The sequence below is a fragment of the Cryptococcus neoformans genome, chromosome 7 (genome assembly GCF_000149245.1).
Source record: "Cryptococcus neoformans var. grubii H99 chromosome 7, complete sequence".
Taxonomy (NCBI): domain Eukaryota; kingdom Fungi; phylum Basidiomycota; class Tremellomycetes; order Tremellales; family Cryptococcaceae; genus Cryptococcus; species Cryptococcus neoformans.
Genome location: NC_026751.1, coordinates 955,160 through 972,659, shown reverse-complemented (window position 1 = coordinate 972,659; position 17,500 = coordinate 955,160). Strand labels below are relative to the sequence as shown.

The window sequence follows — 17,500 nt, the reverse complement described above, 5'->3', positions numbered from 1 at the left end:
GGGGGCAACTCGAGATTATTCTCCGCCACAAACGCGAGAAAACGCGCCTTACCCTGATTTTCGCGTGTTGCACTCTGATAGTACCATCATTCGTTATTCCCCACGTCTTCTTCCCGTCTTCACTTTTCATCCCACACGCCCAAGCATCCACGGCGCAGCAGCTGGTATACGACGTCAAGGCCTGTCAGAGCGACCGTATCCATCCTACAAACACCTTTTGAAGCGAGAAAATCGGTTACCAAGATGGCAACCAACGATGCCGGTGCCAGTGTTATGCCCGTAGCCAACGTGCAGGTATGTCGCGTCGCTGTCGATGTGCATAGAGCGCATCATCGCTGACATGTTTAACATTGGTGTAGATCAACTATGAGGAAGAGTCTGGTGAGTTCAACTGGCTCTACCGTCCTCAAGCAGTTTACTGACGCGTCTACAGCCAAGATTGAAGACTTCCTTGAGAGATATGTCGCTGGACCTCGACCACGTCGCAATCAAGACGCACTCCCCGCGGATGACGACGCAGCTGCTGAGGACACTTCTGAAGATGAGGATGACTTGGCCGAGGGGATGGACGGGCTGAACGTTCAAGGCGCTAGAAGGACGAAGTTCAAATATTTGAGGATGTTGAGAGAGGTTGCCAACAGAAGAAGAGAGGATATTGTCATTGATCTAAAGGATCTCAAGAGGGTAGGTTAACACGATGACCTACTGCGAAAAGGTCGAATCGTACTGACACGTATCGTAATCCAATAGCACAGTAACGACCTTTCACTTCTTCACAACATCCAAAATAACACTCGTCGATACATTCAACTCTTCTCGGATGTAATCGACAAAATCATGCCTCCGCCGGACAACGAGGTCGATTATTCCAGTGATGTGCTCGACTTGATTATGCAGCAACGAAGGGAAATGAACGCCCAAGTCGAGGCGGGAGAAAGGAATGCGGACGCCGGAATGTTCCCACCAGAGTTGATGAGAAGATAGTAAGCACTTGCCCTAAGCTGATAAGGAAACGTCCTAACGGAAATAGCAATGTATACTTCCGCCCACTTCGATCTGACGACGTCCTTGCCGTTCGAGCAGTTCGAGGTGCCCATCTCGGCAAGCTTATCACCGTGCGAGGTATCGTTACCCGTGTTTCTGAAGTCAAGCCCCTCCTCATAGTCAACGCCTACACCTGTGACTCGTGTGGTAATGAAATCTTCCAAGAAATCACCCAAAAACATTTCGCCCCTCTCACTGTTTGTCCCTCTGACGTCTGTGTCAGGAATCAAACCAAGGGCCAACTGCACATGCAAACTCGAGCTAGTCGATTCAGGCCCTTCCAAGAGGTCAAAATCCAAGAAATGGCCGACCAAGTTCCTGTGGGTCACATCCCTCGGTCGATGACTATCCATCTGTACGGTGCCCTCACTCGATCTGTTAACCCTGGAGACGTCGTACACATTGGAGGTATTTTTATCCCTACTCCTTACACCGGTATGCGAGCTCTTCGAGCGGGTCTTTTGCAAGACACTTTCCTCGAAGCAATGCACGTCCACCAGCTCAAAAAGCAATATCATACCATGGAGTCTACCCCCGAAATCCAGGAGGCTATCGCTGATCTCAAGTCCGACCCTGCCCTCTACGCGCGACTTGCCAACTCTATCGCGCCTGAGATTTACGGTCACGAAGACGTCAAGAAAGCATTGTTACTTTTGCTTGTCGGTGGTGTTACAAACTCGAGGAAGGACGGTATGAAGATCAGAGGCGATATCAATGTTTGTTTGATGGGTGACCCTGGTGTTGCCAAATCTCAATTGCTCAAGTACATCACAAAGGTGGCCCCTAGAGGTGTTTACACTACAGGTAGGGGTTCCAGTGGTGTCGGTTTGACAGCGGCGGTTATGAGGGATCCCGTCACTGACGAGATGGTCTTGGGTAAGTTCACATTAGGAAGAGGGAATCTGGCTGACAGTGATGTAGAGGGAGGTGCTCTTGTTCTCGCCGACAATGGTATTTGCTGTATCGATGAATTTGACAAGATGGAGGAATCTGACCGTACCGCCATTCACGAAGTCATGGAACAACAAACCATTTCCATTTCCAAAGCTGGTATCACCACCACACTTAACGCACGTACTTCCATCCTTGCCGCCGCGAACCCCCTTTACGGACGGTACAATCCCAAAATCTCACCAGTTGAGAACATCAATCTTCCTGCAGCTCTCTTGTCTCGTTTCGATGTTCTCTTCCTTATCCTTGATTCTCCTACAAGGGAAGATGATGAGCGACTAGCCCAACACGTATGCTTTGTCCACATGCACAACACCCACCCTGAGCTCGACTTTGAGCCTGTCGACCCTACATTGATGAGACACTACATTGCCGAGTGCCGAAAGATTGAACCTCGTGTACCTCAGGCCTTGTCGGAATACATTGTTTCCAGCTACGTACAGATGCGAAAACAACAGCAAGAAGATGAGGCAGAAGAAAAATCTCACTCTTATGTTTCTGCTCGTACTCTTCTTGCCGTCTTGCGTCTGTCACAGGCACTTGCCCGTCTGCGACATGATGATATCGTCCAGCAAGGCGATGTGGATGAAGCTCTCCGATTGATGGATGTTTCCAAGGCGAGCTTGTACGAACATTCTCAACAGAGGAATGGCGAAGATCAGACAAGCACAAGTAAGATCTTCAGGATCATCAAGGATATGGCACAGAGGGCTGCAGATGAGGGCGATGATGAAGAGATGGGAGAACTGGCGATGATGGATGTGAGGAACAGGGTTATTGCCAAGGGTTTCACGGAGATGCAGTTGATGGAGACTATCCTCGAGGTAAGTCTCAGTTGGTGCTTTCATAGTTGGACCAAGCTGACACAGGCCGTACAGTACGAGAACATGGACGTGTTGATGCGTACCGCAAACGGTTCCAGGTTGCAATTTGTTACTGTCTAATTTTCGGTATTGTAGAGGGCAGGTGTTTACGAGTAGGCCATGGTTTTGTTCTTTTTGGGGATATATACCCGGCTATAATGCCATTGTTTTTTGTTCCGTGGGACGTGTGCATGAAACAGATTTCATCAGGAACCTTTTTTGGTTGAATGCATAACAATATAACAATATACAACTATGCGAGGGTATCACTCATTTACTCATGCAATCTATCTCGTGTAATCGTCACTCTTCTTTCCCTTCTCTCAAACATGCAACACCTTCAATGTAGTGCCGCTAACGCAGCCAACCCAGTCACCATCATTGGTGAAGGCAAGATTATTGATCTCTCCCCTCGCAGTCCAGCCCTTAACTGGCATCATCTCTACGGCGTCCGCAGGTGAAGGTGTACGTTGAGAAGAAGGTGTAGCAGAAGGTGAAAGAACATAGGGCGAAGTAGGGTTCGAGTTTTGAAAGTTAGATCGCGAAGATGAACGAGACGTGGGAAGAGGCGCAGTCAAGTCGTATAGTAATAGCTGCGAGTCATCGCCTATCCCATATTTCAGTTTATTCTCTTGTGAGCAATGAAATTACACAACTCACCACAACTTGCCAGCCAGCCACCACCGGTCGGTTCGCCTCGACCACGCGTACCTCCTGATCCCCAAGCAATGGCTCCTAATGGCGCTTGGTGGCCTATAAGCTCTGCAACCGGCTTGCCGGGACTGCGCATGTCGAGGATGAGGATTTTGGAGTCGTCGAGACCAAAACATGCAAGCATGTGTCTGTGGAATTGAGTAAGACTTTAAAGTTTCCTGATCGGAAATGGGAACTTACTGCTCTTTCTTACTGAACGCTATCCTTGCTAATGGTGCATCACGGGATGATTCATATAGAATGGTAGAGTGCTCAAGTTGGCGGAGATCAAAGGCGCGAAGGGAACCGTCGGCGCCCACAGAGACAAAGATGTCTGAGGACTCTGGGAGCCAGCAACTTGTTCGTGTGAGTACGTCGTTTATCCGGATATGGGAAGAGCACATACAGATCATAGACTGCGCGATCATGCGCAATAAGCTGCGTCATTGCCTGAGCAGTGTTGATGTCCCATAGTGTCGCGGTGGTGTCTATCGAGCAGGTGACGATTTTATTTGGAGACTTATTATTCCAGCTGAAAGATGTGACGGGGGGCAGGCTACCATGAGCACCCTTAGTCTTCTCGACATGCCGTTAGCTAAGATCAGAATGATTGGTGATGTGAGAGGCTATGCGACCTACGTTGCTCAATATACTACGGCTCTTCAAGGCATATCGCTCATTTCCCCAGCCATTGTGACCCACGTGTCCACTTCCTTCTGTCCATCCCGTCGCTACTTCCCATAAATGCAAAGATTCACCTGTAGTCGCTACTAGTTCTCCACGCCCACCTTGATCTACTCTGACCGATCCTTCGGGCTCCCACCCGACTTTTGTAGCCGGTAAGTTAAGATTAATACTTGTTAGTTGCCTGTATGTTGGTGGCGGATGTGGAGGGCCCGATGAACCGTTGTTAGCTTGTGGATAGTGTGGAGATGATGGCTGGGTGTCTGGTGGATGGGATAGGTCGGCAATATAGAGCTTGTTTGTTGGACCAGTTACGAGAGATGTAAGAGCTACACGATAAGGATGAGAAACCGAGTTCGAGAAGCCGACACCATATAATGGTTCTGTAGGATATTAACGAATTGTTCGTGCAAGGAATGAAGCAGCGACTTACGGCCGACATCATAGTCGATCAGCGGGTATGGAGACATCAGGGGCAAGTTTGAAGATGACTGCAGGTGTCAGGGGTATTTTTGTCGGGGCTTTTCACCGAGAGCGAATATAAGATGGCTGGAAGCGTGCTGGGCACTTTCTGCACCTGGGAGTGACCAAAAAAGAACGAAGATGCGTCTGTTGAACACCCGACGTGTCGTCTCCCAAGACACCGACAGGTGCTCCCGGACGCATATATGGTGACATCAGCCACGTGAAATTCTTACGTAAACGTCACGGCCTCGGACACAACGGAGCAAGGAAGAAGTAATGTATGGTGGGGAAAGAGCAAGAAAGAAGATCCAGCTGAGGACAGACCACAGCTCCCCAATGACCCGAATTATATACATGAATAACCCCTTCGGACTACAACAACTCCAACGCGGTATCGAGATCTATGCCCTCCCAATCAAGCCGTACTTTCTTCTGGCTGCAGGCTCAATGTAGCCCCATCCTAAAGGCGTGTCTCTCACGAACATCGCAAACCTATACATTAATGGCATGTGCACAAGGTGTTTTGGAGGAGCATCCAGAGCGCGGAAGAAGTTGAATGGCGGGTAAGGAATGAGAGGCTGCGGTTTCGGAGATAGTGACAAGTGGTGAAGGATGGTTTTCGTGACTGTATATTGTCAAAATACAGTCAAATATGAACGATAGGGCGGTTTATAGACTCACCGGCTTCCGGCTGCAAGAGCAGACCCTCCCAAGCGTGTTTGATAGGGAGTTTCGTTTCGTCCCTGCCGCCTGTCTGCGATGTAGCAGTCTTGAGCCTGAACTCATTATCGATTGTCCCCGGGCAAAGAGCTGAACGACATAAGCTTAATCCCATTGATTGAATGTACGGCTTACAGAAAAACCTAACACCACAACCCTCACATTCCACTCTACAGCTCTCTACTGCCATGAGACCCGCGGATTTCGTAGCGGCGTAAATTACTCGGTGAGGCGCGGGAACAGTCGCAGCTACTGAAGAGAGATGGTGCAAAGCGGGAGAACGGGAGCTAGACGCAAGTAAGGGAAGCTATGTATCTGATCAGTACTAGGTCTACATCACCAAGAAGGATTTCGTACGAAGCAGCTCAAAGCGAGCACAGTTCCTAAATAGTTGACTTCGGCGACGGCCCGGGCCTCTTTCTCGACTCTTTCCAGCCCCTCAAATGACGGCCCTGAGCCTGTTGATTCACCTTTAAGGCTGAATGCGAGGGGTGCGCCAGACGGGGAGGCCGTAGAAGGACTAGAACGGTCAAGGGAAACGCCAGCAAGATCCATAAGAAGCGAAGTTGATGGAAGGCCAGCAAGGATGTGCACAGTGTCCACTCCAGACCAGGCTTATAATCGTGTCAGTCTTACAGGAAACGACTGGAACTAAAGACATACTTACCTTTCACAATCATTTCTCGAGCACTGACCAAATCGGCGACCTTGGTCATATCTCCCCTAAAGACCAACACCTCCGCCTTCTTCCCAGCCTGTGCTGCCGCCTCTTCGCATTCTTTCCTGACCTCCTCAAGAACGTCTGCCCTCCTTGCTAGCAAGAAAACCTTTGCGCCACGCCTTGCGTATGCCAACGCAAGATCCTTGCCGATACCAGAAGATGCACCGAGGAGCAGAACGCGTTCTTCATCTGGAGGGATGACTGTTTCCCGAGAAGGGAGCGGGCGTGACTTGAGGAGGTATAGTATAGGGATGGTTAAGGGGAGGAGCCACAGTGGAAAACGGGGCATGGTTGCTGGATATTGAAAGTTTAGAGGCGATAAGATAAGACGAACGACCCGATAATCGTTTTTGGAAGGGACTGTGCGCGACTTCCGCGGGCAACTCCATCTTCCGGCGGAAAGTCAAGACGGAAGTTCGCGTTCAAAACAAGTGTTGAAAAGAAAAGTTATACCCATGTACAAAGTCGGGCATTAGCTGGATTTCCATGCGCCACTCAATCTCCTTACCAAGGCCCAACCCAGCGGACCCCGTGCCTTCGTATCGCCTTCCTCATCTAATCCACACCTACTCCCATTTGCCCACTAGGGCCATATCCCACGATGACGCTTCCATGGCCTACTACTCTCCAGCCCCGATCGGATGCAATCTCACGGAAGGGTTTGAAAGACGCATAGAGAGAGAAGACGAGGAAGAACATTTAGATGGGTTGGTAGAGAGTCTGGAATGGCTTATCACAAGAGGGAAGAAGGGTGAGAGGAAAGGAGGGATCATCACGTGGAGAGGAATGTTGACTAGGTGGGTTAGTGAGAACACTCCAAGGTGTTATCCGTTAACAATCCCCAGGCTCCTTACCATGCCATATGAGATGAGAGACTCATGGGAGATGACTGCTATAGCTCTCGATGGTTCTGTTTACCTTGAATTGTGGGATCCGCCAGAGGAAAAAGCCAGACGGTAGGTTGGCTATACATATATACTACAAATAACAGCTAATTGGCTGGGTGGAGGAAACGAGAGCAGTCAGCTTGGGAAAAGCAAGGCTATATGGGATACGCATACGAGTCATTCTCCACTATACCTCAAGAAGGACGCCCAGGAAATGGACCGGAAGGGTGGGGAGGTGATGTCAATACCAAAGTACAAGTGAGTGGAACAAGCAGAGATCTACTCGAAAGATGCTAAACCATCGTAGTGGGCTAAGTAGGTTAAATGACGAAACATGTGCATGTATGCAAAACTAATACATCTGCTCAGTGTGGTACGCTCCGCGATAGGAGAAATCCCGCTCTGCATTGCTGGGGAAGTCGACTGCGTTAAAGGTGAGGACAAACATTGTCATTATTGTGGTCAATAGTTACTCGTCAGTTGACCACATGAAAGCTGAGCCTGGATTTCCAAACCCGGGCTTACCAGGCTGCATGGAACTCAAGACCAATAAGGTCATACAACATCCTGGGCATGAAACCATGTTTCATAAAAAACTGTTGAAACATTGGGCACAGAGTTGGTTATTGGGGATACCTGTATGTCACTTTATGCGTAAACTCGGATCATCTTACTGACAGAACCGTAGGAAGTCGTCGTAGGCTTCAGAGATGACGACGGGATCCTTCGCTCCCAGACAACGTTCGATACTGCAAAAATCCCCTATTTGTATAGCTCTCTCTTTACCGTGTAATTCACCAGACTTATGTTTCCTCAGAGTTGAGGCACTCAACAAACCATCATGGTCACCTAACCGTTGCCTCCAATCACTTCATTCGGTCTGCTCTTTCTTGACAAAGAATGTGTTACCCACCGATCCACTCGTCACCTATCCCCATATACGCGGCAATAGACAAGCTGTAAAGGAAGCTGGAGGGCTACCGCCAGCCGTCGTGTGGCGATTGGCATTTGACCCGAAGAAGGGCTGTGAATTGCACATTGTAGGAGAAGTAGGCGTAGTCGATGGGCGATGGGGAGGAATGTTGAAGGAGGAATACGTGCGATGGAGAATGGGGTTGGAATGAACACTACTGCTGTACCATGGTATGTCATTTACACTGCACTCCGAACGTCTTTGCTGACAAGTGACAGTAGGGTCTGTTGAATATTCTACAGATATGCATAATTACAATGATAACAAGAGACTATAATGGAGCTTACGATGGTCCTTTCAAGTTTGCCTGCCATAACAAGCCCAAACAAATGAGGGGCGTTGGACAAAAAGGAAAGGAGGGGTATGTTGGACTTGAAATATGCCCAACTAAAATTGTACCAGGTGGATCACTGATGGTTCGACATTACCATATCAAGTTTGATTGACAGTCTATCAAAACTTCAACACTGATGGCAAACGACAAAGCATAGAACAAATAGACCCAACCTTTTGTAGGACAGAAGCAGTAACAACTTGGCAAGGACCGTTCATCTTATGGGTAACCATGAGTTTTCTAGACGGTGACGACGACACCATCTCTTTCATCTCTCAACAAACTTCTGTGCCTACTTCTGCGGCTGCGGAAACCATTAAGACATCCGCAAAAGCAGCAGGTACATCCAAAGCATCTGACAATGATTACAGTGGTAAAGCCACTTTTGCAGCAGCCGCTCAAACTTCCAAAACTCCAGAGACATCGGTGGCTGCGGCGGCGACTTCAGCAACATCGGGAAACAACAGTAGTAATGGAGTGGCGGACACTGTCAGCACATGTATAAACCAAGGTCTCGATTCCGCAGGATGTCAGTCTGGGAGAGCAGCGAATGAAGGAGCAATCATCGGAGGTGAGCCTTTTCTGCAGAAGGTCTGTGGGAGGTGCTGATGAGTAAAAGGTGCTGTGGCAGGCGTTATCATAATAGGGCTTTTGATATACTGGTTGATGAAGCGAAAGAAGAAGCAGGGTGTGAAAAAAGGATTTTGGCAGGGGAAGGCGATGGGCGGCGGTACGGGGCCTAATACGGTATGATAAGATAGATGGACCTTGACGGTGGGAAGAGAATCGGCTCCATATACGCAACCGGGCACGATGTCTCAATTTATGCTAAAAAGCCGAGCCGACATAAAAGGCACAAGCAGGCAAACCCGTATAAAATGCTTTCCCAACTAAGAACATTTCAGCAACAAAAACATGTGACTGGGAAGAATGAGCAGAGAGAACAGAGACGGAGTGGATAAGACTCATGACTTGACTACTCCCGAAACGCTGACCTGGATGCGCGCGGCTACTTTTATTTACTCCTACTGTTGTACTTGCGTTGTCTTAGGCAGAACATTTTCCTTGGAAGAACTTGACCTGTGTACCAGCTAGGAATGCATCAGCATTTATTCTTCGTTTTCACGCATGACAGCGCTATTATATGGATACAGGGGAGCTGGCAGATCTGTAGTACATTGTACAAGTGGTCGGCCGGTATGGTGGTGTGCGTGCGGTGAATCGGACATGACCGAATGAAAAAGTTGTTATCGCGCGCGAATCGATTAATTATCCGAACCCGACAGACCCCCGCTCGACGACTCCATCCGTCTTATCCATCTCGGTCGTTTAATTGCGTCGACTCAAGATCCGACCGTCAACCTTCACAGCGCTCATATCACACCCTATATATATACCTTAATACCATTCTCCAGCGTCCTCTCTCTATACATCCATCCATTCACAGACAACATGACCGCTGCTACTATCTCCACAGAAACCGTCACCCAGGTTCAGGCCGCGGGAACTAAGGCCAACGGCGCAACCGGCAAGTACAACCCTCGAAGCCACCTCAGCGACAGGGCAAAGGTTACCGAGATTGATGGAAGTGGGTGTGCTGAATCAGGGCGGGGGTACAAGGGGGTAGGTAGAGCTAATTTTTTTTCACAGTTCGTGGTTTAATGGCTTGCGAAGGGCCTGGCATTGTCTCCTTCGTATGTCAAATCTTGATTCTTTGAAGCAAGCGCTTACCTAGAGTAGCTGTATGGCTATTTTTCTCCCACAAATTGTATTACTAATATGCCTCAGTGCCGGCCGACCCAACCCTGACACCTTCCCATTCAACTCCATTACCCTCAACCTCAAACCCCCTCTTGGCGTTTCCGAGTCCTCCAACAACATGCCCGTTTCCATCACCATTGAGGACCCTGATCTTGCTATTGCCCTCCAATATGCCCCTTCTTCCGGTATTCCCAAGCTCTGTGAATGGCTTGCTGACTTGCAAGCCCACGTGCACGAGCGACCAAGAGGTGATTACGTTATTTCTATCGGAAGCGGTAGTCAGGACTTGATGTTCAAGGGATTTCAGGCCGTACTAAACCCTGGAGACCCCGTATTGCTCGAGACCCCTATGTACCCAGGCGTTCTCCCTGCTCTGAGGGTTCTGAAAGCGGAATCAGTCGAGGTTGATGTCGATGACCATGGCCTATCGGCTAAGAACCTGGAGAAGGTCTTGAGCGAGTGGCCTGCAGACAAAAAGAGGCCAAGGGTGCTTTACACCTCTCCTATTGGCTCCAACCCCTCTGGATGTTCTGCGCCCAAGGAGAGAAAGTTGGAGGTTTTGAAGGTGTGCAAGAAGTACGACGTTTTAATCTTTGAGGGTGAGTGGTTTTCAGTAATAATAAAAAGTCGATCTTATGCTGATTCGCACATGCAGACGATCCTTACTGTGGGTCAACAGTATCTATGGCTGCAAATTGTCACTGACATACAATAGATTACCTCGCTCAAAAGCTCATTCCCAGTTACTTCGCCCTCGAAAAGCAAGTCTACCCGGAAGGAGGTCATGTTGTTCGATTCGACTCTTTCTCTAAACTTCTCTCCGCCGGTATGCGATTAGTATGTCATCTTGGCGCCCCGTAGAAGCAATTCGTTGACGCATATCATAGGGCTTTGCAACCGGCCCTAAGGAAATCCTTCACGCTATTGATGTGAGCACTGCTGGTGCCAACTTGCACACCAGTGCTGTCTCTCAAGGTGTCGCTCTTCGCCTCATGCAGTACTGTATGCCATATCCTCTTTGCCCCTCCTTGTATGCCTAACGTTTTGATGTAGGGGGCATTGAGGGTTTCCTAGCCCACGGCCGAGCAGTCGCCAAGCTCTACGCCGAGCGTCGAGCTCAATTCGAAGCCACCGCTCACAAGTATCTCGACGGTTTGGCTTCTTGGGTTTCTCCTGTGGCTGGAATGTTCCTCTGGATCGATCTTAGGCCCGCTGGTATCGAGGATACCTATGAATTGATCAGACACGAGGCTCTTGCGAAGGGTGTGTTAGGTGTACCTGGGATGGCGTGAGTATCGCATCGCTTTGCCTTTATAAACTTTACAAGGCTGACTTTGTGCTTAGTTTCTACCCCACTGGAAGGAAGAGCTCTCATGTTCGAGTATCCTTCTCTATTGTTGACCTTGGGGAGGAGTCGGATTTAGGTTTCCAGAGGTTGGCAGAAGCTATCAAGGACAAGCGCAAAGCCTTGGGTTTGGCTTAAAGACACTTGTTAGTAATTGTCAATCATCCATCAATATATTACAATGTAGATGGATTATATCATATAGCTATGTTGCTATGCTTTAAAATTGCCATAAATACGCATACATGTATCGTTATAGAAGCTATAATGGGTGCCGGTGCCACACCCAGGCGGGGAATGTAACTCCGGGGAACGCCGCTTTGCTATGGTTTTGTTATGCGGGCAAACAATTAGTGAGGGTGGAGGAAGTCCACTGGGCACGACCATTGAAAGCGCACAGCGTAAACAAATTCAATTTGCGAATGGAAATCAACCCCAAACCAACACAATCATCTTCTGGAGAAGGTATCATCAATGGTGGTGAAAACATAACCTTTGGTCAGGGTGTCGGTGGTCAGCGGAAAGATGTCACTGGTGTGGGTGGTCCCAGTGGAGCAGTGATTGGGGTGGATATGTCTAGGACTTCTACTCCTGGCGCCGGCCCCTCGACTACGCCCTTACCCTCGAAAGCTGGGACCCCTGGAGCAACGCCCCAAACACCAGCTACTGCACGAGAAGAAGAAGATCAGGCGACTGCGGACTCCAGCGCCGGCCGTAGCTGGGAGGTTCAGTTGGCAAGTAGAAAGAGAAAGTGGGGTATGATGGGCTTTACCAAGGAAGAGCAAGATATCATGGAGCAGGATTCCTTATCGTGAGCTTCCTTTGTGGCTTTTGGATGGATTGGACTAAATAGTGACAGGTTGCAACTCGCTTTGGCAATGGACCAAGAAGCCACTCTTTATCCACCACCACCGACTGCGTTTTCGTCCTACGAAGATGCAGTGCAACGGTTACTACCATATCATGTGTGGCAAGTGTATGACGAAGAGTTGGATACATGGGAGAAGGCAGACGTTGCGAAAGGTGCGTATCTTTTGGGATTATGGGCAATCATAAGGTGATATTAAGCTGATGGCATGATTGCAGAAACAAAAGAAGCAGCGGATATCCTGGATAAAATAAAAGGATTAAAAGAACGGTTTGCTAAAGCTCGTCGGCGAGAAGATGATGTAGGTTGTCTTACTCTCAGACGGGGCCTTGGCTGACTTCAGTTACGTTAATCAGCGTCTGTCACCGCTACCATCAACTATCTCTTTCTTCCAGTCGTCCACTACCAACGTACGCGAAGAGCTCACTTCCCTTCAAACAAATCTAAGGACCGCGAGAGCCGAGCTGAGTGCTATAGAACAAGAACAGAAGAAGATAGCAGAGGAGAAGAGGAAAGAGAGGATGGAAGAAGAAGGCAGAAAAGCGGTGGCAGCTATGGCGATGCAGCAAGCAGCGCGACAGCAGCTTGCCGCACAGGCTCAAGCGCAGATCTTAAATCAGGCATCGTCAAGAGCAGCGACGCCTAGCTCCCAATTATCTGGACCTAGTCCAGTCGGTACTCCCACCAGAACAGGATCGCCGCCCAAACGGGGAAGAGGCCGGCCGCCCGCTATGAGCAAAATCCAAGGACCACCTCCTAGTAGCTTTCCAGCGCGCGCAGGACCATCTGGCACGCCGACTGCCTCAGGAGTCAGTACGCCGGTTGCGCCTGGTACACCTCAATCTGGTGCAGCTGTTAGTGGTATCGGTGCTGGTAGACCGCCAGGTCAAATGGTGAATGGATCTGGTACAAGTACGCCTGTAAGGCCATCAAATCCTCCTCCACAGGGTCCTGTATCTATAACCGTGAACTTGTATGTTTGTCAATTCAATTAGTAGACTGGGAAAGCGCTGATAGCCATGGCAGATCATTAATACCGCAACTCGTTGCCATTGGTTTGATTGCTGTCCCCCCTAATACTGCACCAGGTGCACCAAAACCACCTGGAATAATCATTAAATCATTAGATGATAAGAAAAGTGTAGTAATACAAATGTGCGTTGTGACTTTTATGCCTTTCTTGCCAAGACGTGTCTAATTGACCCAAAAATGGTAGAAACCTTGCGATGTGTACAAAACCTCAGTTATTAGGACTTGCAAAAGTTTTAAATGTCAACACGGTTAAATCAGCAACTCCATCTGCACCGTCGACCCCTGGAGGATCAGGATCGGGATCAGGGGCAGGGCCGAGTGTCAAGTGAGCGCGAAGTTGAAATAGGCAGCAGTAACGAGCAGCGAGAAGAAACAATTAGAAGCATCATTAAAGTTGGCAATTGCATCATCATTTGGGATAGACTCTATGTGCATATCATGGGATGTAGTATACTTATATTGTATGAGACATATAATAATTTCTGAGATTGGGTTACGTATGCGTATAAAGTTAAGACGGGAAAGAAAAGAGCACACACTTCTTTCGCACCGCCCCTGGTCCCTTGCTGCCCTTTGCGCACGGGCCACCGCCTCGAGGGAAGTAGTAAGAGGATAGTTCCATGAGTCCTTTGTAGTTTCTCTGCCAATACGAGCATTCTATATTATTTCCGCTCGTCCTCGCGAAAACTCTCATCACCACCAGAAAGAAGACTGGAAGGAAGAAAGAGAAGAGCATATCTGCCCAGAAATGGCACAACAACCTCCACCATCGCGCTTCCTGGGCGTTACTGATCTTTCGTGCGTCTCAAACAAACATCTCACATTTCACTCGTCTCCGCCCAAACTAACCCATGCAACCAGTTCGCTCGCCGTCACAGAAGATACAGTTCTAGTCACCCTTCAAGAGCGCTATATCTCTCACAAACCATACACTTCTCTTTCACCAGCAGCTCTTGTTTTTCTCAGCCCTTATTCCCATCTTCCAATTGACGATGAAGAGTCGCTACTGCATTATGTTGAAGAGTATTACCAATGCAATAATGAGGAAGGAGGAAGCAGAAATGAGCAAGGGTGGTGGAAGAAGAAGATGGAACAACCGCATGTGTTTCAATTAGCGCTGAGCGCATACTATAATATGAGGAGGACTGGGCAGGATCAGGTTATAATTGCCAGGTGAAGTACTGCGACGCTGTCGATTCGGGTGTGCTACTAACACAGTGCAGCGGGCCAACTGGCTCTGGCAAGAGTGAATTGAAGAGATTGGCTATCGAAGCTATAACTCAGGTCAGCCTCGCCAACCCTGGGAAAAAAGGGTCAAAAATAGGACTACAGGTCTCGAGCGCCGAGGTATGTCCTACAGATCATTTCACCTGCGCGAGCTCACAAAGGCAAAGTTCATTCTCAAATGCTTTGGCAATGCCCATACCCTGTCCAACGACGAGGCTTCGCGTTTCGGCACCTATACCGAGTTGCAATTCAACGAACGAGGTCGTTTGGAAGGCTTGAAGACGATCGTTTACTACTTTGAACGTTCTCGTGTATCTCAAGCTCCCATCAACGGCGAACGTAACTTTCACGCCTTCTACTATCTTGTTTCTGGTGCACCGGAAGAGGAGCGGAACTTCCTGAAGCTTGGCGATGTTTCAGACTATCGTTATCTCAACTGTCGAGTTCGACGTGTAGGCGTGGACGATCGCCACCGTTATAGCCAACTCAGACAAGCTTTCAAGTTGATGGGGATTTCGAGCCGGCTGATAGCCCAAATATTCCAGCTTCTGGCATCCATTCTTCACATAGGTAACCTCCGATTCTCACCCAGCGATGGTATACAGGAAGGTGCATCCGTTATCAACGTCGAGACTCTTGATATCGTGGCCGAATTTTTGGGTGTTCACTCTGAAAGCCTTGCCGAGATATTCTCTCTTAAAACCGTCCTCGTCAGAAAAGAAGTTTGCACAACGTTCCTTGGGCCGGAACAAGCAGAACAGGTCCGAGACGAGCTCGCACGTACGCTGTACTCATTACTCTTCTCGTGGATTAATGAGCATATCAATACAAAGCTATGTAAAGACAGCTTTGGATCCTTTATCGCGTTGGTCGACCTTCCTGGCATCCAGCGTAACTCTGGGTCTATGGGGTCTTTCAACTCGGTGGACCAATTTTGTCTCAATTTCGCCGCTGAAAAGATGCACAACTGGGTATTGCACAGGGTACATGAGACGACAAGGCAGGAAGCAGAGACCGAAAGGCTGTTGATATCTCGAGTGCCGTACTTTGACAACTCAGAGTGCCTTGGGATGCTATCCAACCCTCGGGGCGGATTGATAAGTGTCATTGACGACTTGTCACAGAAAAAGCGCTCGGAGAGTAACTTACTTGAAAGCCTTGGCAAGCGATTCCACAACCATCCTTCTATGTCCATCTCTCCTCAAGGAAATCGGTCTTCAGCATCATTCACTATCAACCATTATGATGGTCCCGTCACATACTCTACCTCCAACTTCCTCGAACGCAACGCCAACGAGACAAGCACAGACATCATTCAGCTCCTCCGCGGTGACACTACTTCCCGATCTCAGGTCTCCACTACTGAAGGACACGGCTCAAGTAACCCGTTCATCAAGGGCTTATTCGGGATGAAAAACATCGCCATGCAAACCCATCCTAGGAGCGACTCTACCATCGTTGCCGCTCAACAATCTGTACGCCCTGTCCGAGCGCCGTCAACCCGACGTAAGAAGATGATGTCACTTGTACCTGTTTCTGAGGAAGGGGGCGAAGAAACTAGCGACTTCCAAGTAGGAGGTGGTAATGATGAGTCTTATTCTTCGAAGGAATTGCACTGCATTGCCGGTCAACACTGGGCGGCAGTCGACTCATTGTTGAAGTCGTTTGATCAAACTCAAACGTGGTACATATTCGCTCTCAGACCCAATGACAGTCAGTTACCATCTCAGTTTGACTTGCGAAGTATGAAACAACAAGTTAGAAGCTTTGGATTAGTGGAAATGGCGCAACAGCTTCAAACATCGTGGGAAGTGAGGTTGTCACATAAGGAGGCTTGCGAGAGGTACAACGAAGAGTTATTGTACCGAGGGATACCAGAGGGAACAGGCGATGTTGAGAGATTAAGGGATCTAAAGAGGTTGATGAGTCTGAATGATGCGGATATGGGTATTGGACTTCAGCGAGTGAGTCAACAAAAGCCGCCTATTACCACGTGGGCTGACAATAACCAGGTATTCCTTTCGCATGATCTCTTCCGTTTCCTGGAGGATCGACTACGGGCCAAAGAACCCGGAGAACAACATGCCTACGAGGATCTTGGCCACAGAAAGCTGCAAACCGATCCGTTCTCCCCTCATCGCTACCAGCCTACATCTTTTGACTCACAAGACCATGTGTATAAAGATCCTTCTATCCGCCCTGTCGACTCATCTGCAAACTTGCCGCTCATGGAACACGCTCAGCCCATCGTCAACAGTTCACTTGAAATTGAGGACCGTGAGAGCTCTGCTGCGCCATACGTAAGTTATGGAGGAAGATCGATCACCGATATCGAAGGATACGCTTCTTCTCGTGATCTCCTGGCGAGCTCCATCCATAAGAGCGAAAAGGACCCTCTAGATACCGAGCCTCAGGCGGGTGAGACCACTGAAGTGTATCGCGAGTCTATTGCAAGACGTCGATGGGTTTGGCTTTGTTCTATCCTCACATGGTGGATACCTGGCTTTTTACTCTCCAAAATTGCCGGAATGAAGAGACAGGATATCCGACAAGCATGGAGGGAAAAGCTGGCCATCAACATGATCATCTGGTTCATTTGCGGATGCGCCATCTTTGTCATTGCTATTCTTGGTCCTGTCATTTGTCCCACTCAACATGTCTACAGTACAAACGAGCTGGCTAGTCACAGTTACACGTTAGACCCCAACAATGCGTTTGTGGCAATCCGCGGCGAGGTGTTTGACTTGTCTCAATTTGCACCTACCCATCTCACTGCAGTATCGGTCGTTCCCACCAAAAGCATCATGCAATACGGCGGCTTGGACGCGAGCGAACTCTTGCCCGTCCAGGTCTCGGCGCTTTGTGGAGGTGTCTCTGGTTCCATCAGCCAGTATGTTACTCTTGACAGCACCAACACCACCGACGTTTACTC

The 17,500-nt window shown here is 48.9% G+C and overlaps 8 protein-coding genes and 1 non-coding gene; 6 read left to right on the top strand and 3 right to left on the bottom strand.

The window, feature by feature from the left end:
- Positions 1 to 93: 93 nt before the first annotated feature.
- Positions 94 to 3,154, top strand: CNAG_05825 (minichromosome maintenance protein 7 (cell division control protein 47)). XM_012195170.1 has 7 exons: positions 94 to 294; positions 360 to 381; positions 434 to 684; positions 751 to 983; positions 1,031 to 1,920; positions 1,966 to 2,819; positions 2,874 to 3,154. The coding sequence occupies exons 1-7, from the start codon at positions 244 to 246 to the stop codon at positions 2,937 to 2,939; spliced, it is 2,367 nt and encodes a 788-aa protein (XP_012050560.1). The 5' UTR covers positions 94 to 243; the 3' UTR covers positions 2,940 to 3,154.
- On the bottom strand, positions 2,911 to 4,924 carry CNAG_05824 (WD-repeat protein 68). XM_012195169.1 has 6 exons: positions 4,669 to 4,924; positions 4,191 to 4,618; positions 3,958 to 4,127; positions 3,753 to 3,908; positions 3,519 to 3,700; positions 2,911 to 3,465 (listed from the first exon to the last, which is right to left on the bottom strand). Exons 1-6 carry the CDS (start codon positions 4,703 to 4,705, stop codon positions 3,182 to 3,184), a joined length of 1,257 nt encoding a protein of 418 aa, XP_012050559.1. The 5' UTR covers positions 4,706 to 4,924; the 3' UTR covers positions 2,911 to 3,181.
- Positions 4,925 to 4,998: 74 nt separating this feature from the next.
- On the bottom strand, positions 4,999 to 6,491 carry CNAG_05823 (hypothetical protein). XM_012195168.1 has 5 exons: positions 6,088 to 6,491; positions 5,778 to 6,034; positions 5,556 to 5,727; positions 5,382 to 5,510; positions 4,999 to 5,325 (listed from the first exon to the last, which is right to left on the bottom strand). The coding sequence occupies exons 1-5, from the start codon at positions 6,428 to 6,430 to the stop codon at positions 5,102 to 5,104; spliced, it is 1,125 nt and encodes a 374-aa protein (XP_012050558.1). The 5' UTR covers positions 6,431 to 6,491; the 3' UTR covers positions 4,999 to 5,101.
- Positions 6,492 to 6,587: 96 nt separating this feature from the next.
- On the top strand, positions 6,588 to 8,271 carry CNAG_05822 (protein RAI1). Its single transcript, XM_012195167.1, has 9 exons — positions 6,588 to 6,938; positions 6,987 to 7,097; positions 7,151 to 7,286; positions 7,336 to 7,343; positions 7,398 to 7,462; positions 7,524 to 7,666; positions 7,717 to 7,796; positions 7,846 to 8,171; positions 8,223 to 8,271. Exons 1-8 carry the CDS (start codon positions 6,628 to 6,630, stop codon positions 8,150 to 8,152), a joined length of 1,161 nt encoding a protein of 386 aa, XP_012050557.1. The 5' UTR covers positions 6,588 to 6,627; the 3' UTR covers positions 8,153 to 8,171; positions 8,223 to 8,271.
- A 295-nt stretch (positions 8,272 to 8,566) lies between these two features.
- CNAG_05821 (hypothetical protein) lies at positions 8,567 to 9,088 on the top strand (the record flags this gene model as incomplete). The annotated part of the gene is made up of 2 exons (XM_012195166.1): positions 8,567 to 8,906; positions 8,955 to 9,088. 2 exons carry the CDS (start codon positions 8,567 to 8,569, stop codon positions 9,086 to 9,088), a joined length of 474 nt encoding a protein of 157 aa, XP_012050556.1.
- Positions 9,089 to 9,427: 339 nt separating this feature from the next.
- Positions 9,428 to 11,630, bottom strand: CNAG_12683. Its single transcript, XR_001045891.1, has 3 exons — positions 11,430 to 11,630; positions 10,807 to 11,374; positions 9,428 to 10,757 (listed from the first exon to the last, which is right to left on the bottom strand). It is a non-coding gene; the product is annotated as a hypothetical RNA (non-coding RNA).
- Positions 9,788 to 11,707, top strand: CNAG_05820 (tryptophan aminotransferase; the record flags this gene model as incomplete). XM_012194991.1 has 9 exons in its annotated part: positions 9,788 to 9,923; positions 9,986 to 10,029; positions 10,076 to 10,077; positions 10,124 to 10,695; positions 10,752 to 10,763; positions 10,812 to 10,933; positions 10,984 to 11,098; positions 11,150 to 11,384; positions 11,441 to 11,707. 9 exons carry the CDS (start codon positions 9,788 to 9,790, stop codon positions 11,577 to 11,579), a joined length of 1,377 nt encoding a protein of 458 aa, XP_012050381.1. The 3' UTR covers positions 11,580 to 11,707.
- A 107-nt stretch (positions 11,708 to 11,814) lies between these two features.
- Positions 11,815 to 13,828, top strand: CNAG_05819 (hypothetical protein). XM_012195165.1 has 6 exons: positions 11,815 to 12,252; positions 12,301 to 12,464; positions 12,528 to 12,610; positions 12,666 to 13,282; positions 13,336 to 13,464; positions 13,526 to 13,828. Exons 1-6 carry the CDS (start codon positions 11,864 to 11,866, stop codon positions 13,668 to 13,670), a joined length of 1,527 nt encoding a protein of 508 aa, XP_012050555.1. The 5' UTR covers positions 11,815 to 11,863; the 3' UTR covers positions 13,671 to 13,828.
- Positions 13,829 to 13,902: 74 nt separating this feature from the next.
- The window catches only part of CNAG_05818 (chitin synthase), a 6,777-nt gene continuing 3,179 nt past the window's right edge, over positions 13,903 to 17,500 (top strand). The window contains exons 1-5 of the mRNA XM_012195164.1: positions 13,903 to 14,139; positions 14,203 to 14,514; positions 14,565 to 14,688; positions 14,736 to 16,532; positions 16,581 to 17,500. The exon at positions 16,581 to 17,500 is cut by the window's right edge and continues 961 nt beyond it. Coding sequence (XP_012050554.1) covers positions 14,090 to 14,139; positions 14,203 to 14,514; positions 14,565 to 14,688; positions 14,736 to 16,532; positions 16,581 to 17,500 — 3,203 coding nt within the window. The 5' untranslated portion in view covers positions 13,903 to 14,089. The remainder of the gene's footprint in view (positions 14,140 to 14,202; positions 14,515 to 14,564; positions 14,689 to 14,735; positions 16,533 to 16,580) is intronic.

Excerpts from the sequence above, each read along its gene's own strand:
- CNAG_05822 (XM_012195167.1), top strand. The coding sequence starts at position 6,628 with ATGCGCCACTCAATCTCCTTACCAAGGCCCAACCCAGCGGACCCCGTG. Across the intron at positions 6,939-6,986 it reads TGGAGAGGAATGTTGACTAG|GCTCCTTACCATGCCATATG; the intron begins GTGGGTTAGTGA and ends AACAATCCCCAG. Across the intron at positions 7,463-7,523 it reads GGAAGTCGACTGCGTTAAAG|CTGAGCCTGGATTTCCAAAC; the intron begins GTGAGGACAAAC and ends ACCACATGAAAG.
- CNAG_05823 (XM_012195168.1), bottom strand. The coding sequence starts at position 6,430 with ATGCCCCGTTTTCCACTGTGGCTCCTCCCCTTAACCATCCCTATACTA. Across the intron at positions 5,728-5,777 it reads TGCTCGCTTTGAGCTGCTTC|CTTCCCTTACTTGCGTCTAG; the intron begins GTACGAAATCCT and ends TCAGATACATAG. Across the intron at positions 5,511-5,555 it reads TTGTGGTGTTAGGTTTTTCT|CTCTTTGCCCGGGGACAATC; the intron begins GTAAGCCGTACA and ends TATGTCGTTCAG.
- CNAG_05824 (XM_012195169.1), bottom strand. The coding sequence starts at position 4,705 with ATGTCTCCATACCCGCTGATCGACTATGATGTCGGCC. Across the intron at positions 4,619-4,668 it reads GATCGACTATGATGTCGGCC|AACCATTATATGGTGTCGGC; the intron begins GTAAGTCGCTGC and ends AATATCCTACAG. Across the intron at positions 3,909-3,957 it reads GATCGCGCAGTCTATGATCT|TTGCTGGCTCCCAGAGTCCT; the intron begins GTATGTGCTCTT and ends CACACGAACAAG.
- CNAG_05819 (XM_012195165.1), top strand. The coding sequence starts at position 11,864 with ATGGAAATCAACCCCAAACCAACACAATCATCTTCTGGAGAAGGTATC. Across the intron at positions 12,465-12,527 it reads GAAGGCAGACGTTGCGAAAG|AAACAAAAGAAGCAGCGGAT; the intron begins GTGCGTATCTTT and ends GCATGATTGCAG. Across the intron at positions 12,611-12,665 it reads CTCGTCGGCGAGAAGATGAT|CGTCTGTCACCGCTACCATC; the intron begins GTAGGTTGTCTT and ends TACGTTAATCAG.
- CNAG_05825 (XM_012195170.1), top strand. The coding sequence starts at position 244 with ATGGCAACCAACGATGCCGGTGCCAGTGTTATGCCCGTAGCCAACGTG. Across the intron at positions 295-359 it reads TGCCCGTAGCCAACGTGCAG|ATCAACTATGAGGAAGAGTC; the intron begins GTATGTCGCGTC and ends ACATTGGTGTAG. Across the intron at positions 984-1,030 it reads CCAGAGTTGATGAGAAGATA|CAATGTATACTTCCGCCCAC; the intron begins GTAAGCACTTGC and ends TAACGGAAATAG.